This window comes from Colobus angolensis, unplaced genomic scaffold (genome assembly GCF_000951035.1).
Source record: "Colobus angolensis palliatus isolate OR3802 unplaced genomic scaffold, Cang.pa_1.0 Scaffold34, whole genome shotgun sequence".
In the NCBI taxonomy this organism is placed as follows: Eukaryota; Metazoa; Chordata; class Mammalia; order Primates; family Cercopithecidae; genus Colobus; species Colobus angolensis.
The window spans coordinates 5,018,960-5,027,773 of NW_012116710.1; the positions used below are offsets into that span (position 1 = coordinate 5,018,960).

At 57.0% G+C, this 8,814-nt stretch overlaps 2 protein-coding genes across 2 annotated transcripts; one reads left to right on the forward strand and one right to left on the reverse strand.

Moving 5' to 3' along the window:
* The first annotated feature begins 3,942 nt into the window (after positions 1-3,942).
* LOC105519125 (chromosome unknown open reading frame, human C19orf33) lies at positions 3,943-4,787 on the forward strand. Its single transcript, XM_011952379.1, has 4 exons — positions 3,943-4,073; positions 4,164-4,279; positions 4,420-4,482; positions 4,641-4,787. Exons 1-4 carry the CDS (start codon positions 4,052-4,054, stop codon positions 4,743-4,745), a joined length of 306 nt encoding a protein of 101 aa, XP_011807769.1. The 5' UTR covers positions 3,943-4,051; the 3' UTR covers positions 4,746-4,787.
* A 107-nt stretch (positions 4,788-4,894) lies between these two features.
* On the reverse strand, positions 4,895-8,814 carry YIF1B (Yip1 interacting factor homolog B (S. cerevisiae)). Its single transcript, XM_011952378.1, has 5 exons — positions 8,721-8,814; positions 8,534-8,591; positions 7,333-7,488; positions 7,164-7,257; positions 4,895-5,279 (listed from the first exon to the last, which is right to left on the reverse strand). Exons 2-5 carry the CDS (start codon positions 8,587-8,589, stop codon positions 5,124-5,126), a joined length of 462 nt encoding a protein of 153 aa, XP_011807768.1. The 5' UTR covers positions 8,590-8,591; positions 8,721-8,814; the 3' UTR covers positions 4,895-5,123.

The following is an 8,814-nucleotide window of genomic DNA, read 5'->3' on the forward strand; positions in this document are numbered from 1 at the left end:
AAAAAAAAAAAAAAAGAAGAAGAAGAAGAAAACAAAAACGAACATTGATTGAGCATCAGTTGAACTTGTGCCAGGCAGGCTCTGTGCAAAACCATTTCCTAGATAAGTTTTCTTTTTTACAGAGGAGGAAACAGAAATCCACAGTGGCTAACTGTCCACAGAACAGTAAGTATAGAGTGACTGACCTCCAGGACCCAAACCTGCAGCCCTTCTGTGCCGGTGGTGACTCGCCCTTAGCACAGTACCTGGCAGCAGGCGATGCCACCCATTCACTAAGGCATGGCAAGCAACCTCTCTGAGTCACACCGTTCTGGGTGGTGCACAAAGCAGGAGTTCTCACCCTCATGGAATGCGCGCTCTGCCTCGAGAGACAGACACTTTCTCTCATATTCTCTGTCCAGTTGCAGGCAAAGCCACAATCATTGCTCACCTCCCAGTCACACTCAGGGTAAAGAGCAAGGGTCTTTGATTTACAAGTCCACGCCCGCCGCCCGCCTCTCCTCCCCTCTCCCTAATCTGCCTCTCTCCTTCCACTCTCTCTGCCACTCTGACCTCAGCGCAGCTCCTCAGACACAGGCACATTCCTGCCTCAGGGGCCTTTGCATTTGCTCTTCCCTCTTCCTCTGTATGCTCGCGTGGCTTGTCTGCTTGTCTTCGGGTCTTTTTTTTTTTTTTTGAGACGGAGTCTCGCTTTGTTGCCCAGGCTGGAGTGCAGTGGCCTGATCTCAGCTCACTGCAAGCTCCGCCTCCCGGGTTCACGCCATTCTCCTGGCTTAGCCCCCCCGAGTAGCTGGGACTACAGGCGCCCGCCACCTCACCCGGCTAGTTTTTTGTATTTTTTAGTAGAGACGGGGTTTCACTGTGTTAGCCAGGATGGTCTCGATCTCCTGACCTCGTGATCCGCCCGTCTCGGCCTCCCAAAGTGCTGGGATTACAGGCGTGAGCCACTGCACCTGACCACTTTTAAAAAAAAAAAATTAATTTGTATTTATTTATTTTTAGGTCCTCCTTTAACAATTTTTCTTTTCTTTCTTTTTTTAATAGAGACGTGGTTTCACTATGTTGCCCAGGCTGGTCTCAAACTCCTGAGCTCAAGCCATCCAACCTCCTCAGCCTCCCAAAGTGCTGGGATTACAGGCATGCGCCACTGTGCCTGGCCACCCCCAGGTCTTGAAGTGTGCTGGAGACATGGTAGGTGCTCAATAAATACATGCCGAAGAAGTGAATGTGAAGAAAAGTAACTGCAGATGGTGGCAGGCATGGGCTATGCTGGACTTCAAGCCGGGGAAAGGGGATGGAGCATTGCCACTCTGAGTTGCTGGCAGCCGAGCCAGGCTCCTCTGAGGAATGGATATGTAAGCAGACACCTGAGTGTACAAGGGCATGAGCTGCGTGCTCATTACCATGCCCAGGCCCCAGCCACCTGCTCCTAGATGCCCACTCCCTGTAGATGCAGGCAGCCCAGTTGCTGGGGGCAGGGCTGGGCTGGAGAGGGATGCCAAGGACATCTCACCTCACAGAGGTAGGAGCAGATGGCTCAGGCTCCAGTTTCTACCCTAACCTGGCCTGAGCCCAGCCCACGGGAGGGAAAACTGGGCCCAGCTGGCTGCTCCTTCCTCTGAGAGCTTCCAAGAGGGTGAGACAGAGGGGCCAGGCCAAGCATTGGAATCAAGCTACACTGCCTGGGTTTGAACTATATATATAGCATGAACAGACTAGAACTAGACTACGTGTGTGTGTGTGTGTGTGTGTGTGTGTGTGTGTGTGTGTGTGTGTTGGAGTCTTGCTCTGTCACCCAGGCTGGAGTGCAGTGATGCAGTCTCAGCTCACTGCAACCACCGCCTCCTGGGTTCAAGCAATTCTCAAGCCTCAGCCTCCTGAGTAGCTGGGATTACAGGCATGCGCCACGATACTCAGTGAATTTTTATATTTTTCACCACATTGGCCAGGGTGGTCTTGAACTCCTGACCACAAGTGACCCTCCCGCCTCGGCCTCCCAAAGTGCTGGGATTACAGGCTTGAGCCACCGCGCCCGGCCTATTTTTTTATTTTTAAGTAAAGACAGGGTCTTGCTCCGTCAACCAGGCTGGAGTGCAGTGGCTCGATCACAGCTTACTGCAGCCTGGACTTCGTGGGCTCAAGTGATCCTCCTGCCTCAGCCTCTCAAGTAGCTGGGACTACAGGTGAGTGCCACCATGCCTAAGTTTTAATTTCATGTAGAGATGGTCTCAGTATGTTACCCAGGCTGATCTCAAACTCTTGGGCTCAAGTGATCCTCCTGCCTTGTTTCCCTCCCAAAGTGCTGGGATTACAGGCATGAACCACTGCACCCAGCCCATGCTATATGTTTGCCCTTCGTCTTCTTACCTACTCCCTCAGTTTTCTCATCTGTGAAGTAGGGGTTGGAACAGTACTTACTGTCATAGACTGAATGTGTCTTCCCCAAACTCCTGTGCTGAAGCCGAGTGATGGTATTTGGAGGTAGGACCTCTGGGAGGTCACCAGGTGATGTGGGAGGTGCCTTCATGAGCGAGATTTGTGCCCTTATAGAAAGGGACACAACGTGAGATGATCTTGCTCTTGGCCATGGGGGGAGGCAGGGAGAAGGTGGCTGTCAACGAGCCAGGAAGCGGCGCTCCTGACACCGGATCTACCAACACCCCATCTCAGACTTCCAGCCTCCAAGACCGTGAGAACTGTTTCCTGTTAAAGCCACCCTCTCTATATTTGTTACAGCAGCCCACACTCATAAAGACATTTATCTTTTTTTTTTTTTTTTTTGGAGATGCAGCCTGGCTCTACCACCCAGGCTGGACTGCAATGGCACAATCGCGGCTCACTGTAACCTCTGCCTCCAGGCTGAAGTGATTCTCCTGCCTCAGCCTCCAAGTAGCTGGGATTACAGGCACCCGCCACTATGCCTGGCTAAATTTTGTATTTTTAGTAGAGATGGGGTTTCACCATGTCAGCCAGGCTGGTCTCAATCTCCCCTCAGGTGATTCACCTGCCTCGGCCTCCCAAAGTGCTGGGCATGAGCCACTGTGCCTGGCTTCACACTTATCTTTTATATCTATATACTTTTTTCGAGATGGAGTCTCACTGTGTCACCCAGGCTGCAGTGCAGTGGTGCGATCTTGGCTCACTGAAATCTCTGCCTCCCGGGTTCAAGTGATTCTCGTGCCTCAGCCTCCGGAGCAGCTGGGATTACAGGCGTGCACCACCGTGCCCAGCTAATTTTTTAATTTTTAGTACAGACAGGGTTTCACTATGTTGGTCAGGCTGGTCTCGAACTCCTGACCTCAGGTGATCTACCTGCCTCTGCCTCCCAAAGTGCTGGGATTATAGGCATGAGCCACCATGACCGGCCTAAAACACCTACCTTTTATTTCTAAAAAACCCAACACATTATCAGTACTTCATGCCAGACACCACTCTAGGAAAGTAACTCATCTGACTCTCACATCAATCCCGTGGGTAGCTGTCATTTACAGATGAGGAAACTGAGGCACAGAGGCGAAGCAACTTTCCTGAGGTCACCCTGCTACTAAGTGACACAGCTGGCATCTTTGCAGCAGGCTGGCTCCAAGTCTACGCTCCTCACCCCTCAGATGCTGCTCACCAAGCCGGAGGGGCTGTGGGAGCGAGTTAGAACACAGGACGCCCCTAGCAGCAGCGCCGTGTGTGTGAAACTGCGGCGGAGGAGGCCATATTGTGGCGGTATGCAGGAAGGCGGGGACAGCACCTCCCTCCTCAAGAACCAGCATCTGAGCTTTTGGGGGAAACATGTAGCTCCCTGAATGCCATCCACAGAGCCCCCCTCAGTTGGCCTCCCCTCAGGCACCAAGGCTGGCGGAGGCCATCGCCTGTCCATCTCCCTCACTCCTCACAGAGGAAATGCTGGGCGGTGCCAGGCAGTCAGGGCTGGGGACCAGGACAGAGGTTGGGTGGGGCGTTTCAGCATTCCTCCGACGGGCAGGTCTCAGCGCTCCTCCCACTGCTCCACTCCTCTGCAGGGCCCAGGCGTCCTTGGCCTTGGGACACTTCTCTCGCCATGGAGTTCGACCTCAGAGCAGGTGAGCTCCTGGGAGTGTGGACTGGAGGTGGAGGGGGCGGGAATCAAGCCCAGAAACTGCCTGCACCAACCACCCAACTTCTCTCCACAGCTCTGGAGCCAACCTCCCAGAAGCCAGGTGTTGGGGCGGGCCATGGGGGAGACCCCAAGCTCAGTCCCCACAAAGCTCAGGGCCGGTCGGAGGCAGGGGCAGGTCCGGGTCCAAAGGTAAGTCGCCTCATCACCGGCTGCGGACGGGCGGGAGGGGTGGGGTTGCCCCTGATCCCTGACCCCAGGGTCCTGCCTTGGGCTTCCAACTTGGGGGGCTGGGTAAGGGGGCACCGCCTCACTGCCGCACCTCCATCCAGCAAGGACACCACAGCTCTTCCGACTCCAGCAGCAGCTCCAGCGACTCGGACACGGATGTGAAGGTAAGGGGTTCTCGCCAGCGTCCCCGAGCCCATGCCCTGCACCCCAGAGAAGCGTCCCAGCGCTGGGGCTGGCGGGGAGGGTGCGGGAAGCGGTTCCCCTGTCTCGCTTCCAGCCCAGAACCATCTCTTCTCTCCCATCCCTGCCCTCGGTCCCACAGCCCCACACCACTGACTCCAAGCAGCACGAGAGCACCCCTGGCAAGGCCAAGAAGCCCAAAGTGAAGAAGAAAAAGGAAAAGGGCAAGAAGGAGGCTCCTCACTGAAGGGCCCTGGACAGGGCTCATTAAACCTTCCTCTCTGCCTTCTGCGACTGATCAGCGCGGTGCCTGCTCCGGGCCCGTCCCCAGTTCCCCGCCCCCTGCCCAGGGCTGGGCCCGCCCATCCCTGCACGCGGCCGAGGAGAGGCTGCCCACGCCATGCCCATCAGGATTTATTGTTTCTGTAACAGCAGCCACGCCCTGGGGCGATGGCCTGTGCAGCTGGAGATCTCTCAGCACCTTGGGTTGGGGGCGGGGCTGGGCGGAACATGGGATGGAGGCGTTGCCTGTGGCCAGACAGGGTGGACCCCTGGGGCCTGCAGGCAGGAGATGAGTCCAGTGGCCCCCAGCAGCAGCAGCAGCAGCAGCAGCGGGAAGCTCCGCTCACCGCACCAGGTGGAAGGTGAGCCAGTACATGAGCAGAGGTTGTGCCGCTGCCACTGCCATGGTCAGGTACATGCGCAGCTGGTTCCGGGCCCCACGCACCGGGACCCCCTCAGCCGCTGCCTCTGCCAAGATCTTCAGCCGCAGGGTCCGGATCTGGGTGGGAAAGGGAGAGAGGAACCAAGGGGTTTACCCTTGAGCTGTCTGGGCCAGAGTGAGAGCCCCGACATACTTCCAGCCTCTGTCTAGCAGCCCCAGGCAGCCAGGGACAAGTCCCTGGCCCTCTGCAGCCTCAGGTTTCCGCTCCTGGGGCCTCAGTTTCCCCAAACCTCCTAACATGGTGAGGATTTGCTCCTCCCCAGGCCCTGTGGGCAAAACATGAGAAGGTTCAACACTCATATGCCAGGCAAGGTCCGGGAGCGGGTGAAGGGGGACTCCGCAGTGGACACCTGGCCTGAGGGGGTGGGAGACGTGGCCCTGGCTGCTGCCTTATGCTGGTCACATGGCAGTTTCTGAAGACATGCCAGAAATGCTATCTTTATTTTTATTAAAGGACAGGGTCTCTGGCCTGGTGCGTTGGCTCACGCCTGTAATCCCAGCACTTTGGGAGGCCGAGGCGGGCGGATCACGAGGTCAGGAGATCGAGACCATCCTGGCCAACATGGTGAAACCCCATCTCTACTAAAAATACAAAAATTAGCTGGGTATGGTGGTGCTCCCTGTTCCTCAGGAGGCTGAGGCAGGAGAATCGCTCCTGAACCCAGGAGGCGGAGGTTGCAGTGAGCCAAGATCGCACCATTGCACTCCAGCCTGGTGACAGAGCGAGACTCCGTCTCAAAAAAAAAAAAAAAAAGGACAGGGTCTCACCCTGTTCACCAGGCTTGACTGCAGTGGCACGATCTCAGCTCACTGCAGCCTCACCCAGACTCAAGTGATCCCTCCCACCTCAGCCTCCCGAGTAGCTGGGACTATAGGTACACACTACCATGCCTGGCTAATTATTTAATTTTTTTAGAGATGGGGTCTTGCTATGTTGTCCAGGCTGGTATCAAGCTCCTGGCCTCCAGTGATCCTCCTGCCTCAGCCTCCCAAAGTGCTGGGATCACAGATGTGAGTCATGCGCTTGGCCTAAACTTTTAAATGATGAGACCTAAGTCAAAGTTTGCCTGAGGCTCTGCCCTGGCCCACCAGCCACCACGGTCTGCCCTCTGCCTCTCACATGCTCACAGTGAATCCTCCTAGCACCTTAAAGTGCAAGTATCATCCTCCTATTTTAAAATGGGGAAACTGAGTTTTTTTTGTTTTTTTTTTTGAGACAGTCTCGCTCTGTCACCCAGGCTGGAGTGCAGGGGTGCGATCTCAGCTCACCGCAACCTCCACCTCCCGGGTTCAAGCAATTCTCCTGCCTCAGCTTCCCGAGTAGCTGGAGCTACAGGCACACACCACCAAGCCCAGCTAATTTTTTGTATTTTTAGTAGAGATGGGGTTTCACCGTGTTAGCCAGGATGGTCTTGATCTCCTAACCTTGTGATCCTCCTGCTTCGGCCTCCCAAAGTGCTGGGATTATGGGCGTAAGCCACCGCGCCCGGCAAAAGGGGAAACTGAGCTTAAAGAAAGGAAGTGATTTGCCCAGGATCCAACTAAACTTGGGGTCCACCCAGCCTGCAGACCCCAGGGCTCTTCACCAGCACCCCTGACTCCAGCAGGAAGGGCTCTAGAGAATCTCCTTCCAGGGAAATTCTGGCAGGAAAGCCCCCATGCAAGGAGAGTGGAATGAGCGTGAGAGCCCAGCCTGGAGCCTGTGTGCTGGGGATCCCCAGCCTCTAGCAGCCTGGGTGGGATCTCCTCTTCCAGGGCTCAGGATACCCCCTCTTCCAGGAAGCCCTCCTGACCCCCCAGGCTGGGCAGCCCATCCAGGGCTCTTCAGTTCAGCAAAGTGTCTCTGGTCTGAACCCCACACCTGACATCCTCTTCTTGGATGCCTCCGGGGCACCTGTGCCCTCAGCCTCACCGCCTCACCAGCCCCGAGCCCCTGCTCACCATGAACACAAAGATGGCCACACAGCACCAGCCCAGCACCAGGTAGTAGCCAATCTTCCCGAAGAGCAGGCCCATGAGGACCCCGCCAATCATCCTGGGGGAGGGAGAGGAGGCTGTGTGAGGACAAGGCCCAAGGGCAGGGGCTGGCCTGAAGGGCGGGGGTACTCACCCGACATACTTGTAGCCCAAGAAGGCCACCAGGTCGATGGTGGTGAGGTCGGTGTTGACAGTGACCAGATAGAGGCTGAGCAGGATGGCCACCACCTCCAGGGTCAGCCAGGCCAGGGCTGAGCTCGCCTGCAGCCCTAGCAGGTCTGGGGAGAACCTGCAGGCACCAAGTCCCGCCACTTGGTTGGCTGGTTCAGACCTCCCACCCCCAGCACCCGCCTGGGGACAGCCCTGTGTTGGGTAGGGCTGGACACCTGGCAGTGACCAAGATGGACCTGCACGCTATCCTATTCCCATGGAAATCCCATCCAGGGAGGACGGCAGACCCATCCCTAGACAGTAACACCCAGAGCGGGCAGGGCTGGAGTCACAGGAGGCTGTGCCTGACAGTCAGGAGGCAGGTGTCAGAGAGGGCTTCCCAGGAGAGGGGACACCAAGCTGAGGCCTGCAGGAAGGAGCTGGTCAGGGACAAAGCCTTTGGCCTCTGCCACATCCCCAGGGCCTCACCAGTTAGTTAATGACAGACGTGTTCAGTGTCACAAAGGAAAAGAACAGGGCAGTGTGAGCAAGAGGAGGGGCCTGACCTAGCCTGGGGGGCAGGAAGGCTTCCTGGAGGAGGTGACACTGGAATGGAGCCAGCAGGAATGCACAGGTACTCGGCAGTAGTGGAGGGGAACACGCTCCCGGGCAGAGGGAAGTTGATGTGACAAGGCCCCAGGAGACAGTGCCAGCCCTCCTGAGGAGAGGAATGGACAGGAGCGTGCAGCGGGAGGGGCAGTGCGGGGCTGAGGAGCTGGGGCTTGATCGGGAGCCATGGATAGTAGCGTGGAGCAGGGTGGGCTCTGGCCAGGCTCACACCTCAGACAGGACCGTCCTGGCTGCTGCTGGAGTAGGGGTGCAATGGGGAGCTGGTGACGACAGAGCGAGGATGAGGATGGGTCTGGTAGCAGAGGCCAAGAGGAAGGGTGGATGGAGAGGGTCACCCAGCACAGGGCGTGGTGACGCAATGCACATGGGTAGGAAGGAGAGGGAAGAGGTGAGAGTGATGCTGATGGTGACCCTGAGGGCTGTATCTTCGGCCAACTGGGAGCAAGGTAGGGCTGTCCTGAGAGGGGAACTGAGACGTTAGAACTGAGACCTTCCTGACCAACCATGGGCCTCCCAAACCCCACCCTACTCGGCCTGCCCCAGGCCGCCCTTACCTATCCTGGGTCCCCAGCGCAAGACCAGCCACCAAAACGTAGGTGATGAAAGCCATCGCTGTGGGAGGCAGACACACAGACACTGGTCACCGGAAGAAGAACTGCCCTGGGCCTCCAGACACCCACACACCCGCCCTAGACAGGCCCAGAAGAGAGAGGAGGGTGGAGGGTAGAGGGAGGGTGAAACCTGGAATGTAGAGGTCCGGGGCATTGACGTCAAAGCGGGGGGCCACCGGGGTGTCCTGTTGGTACTGCACCTCCCAGTCCTGCGGGGATGGGGA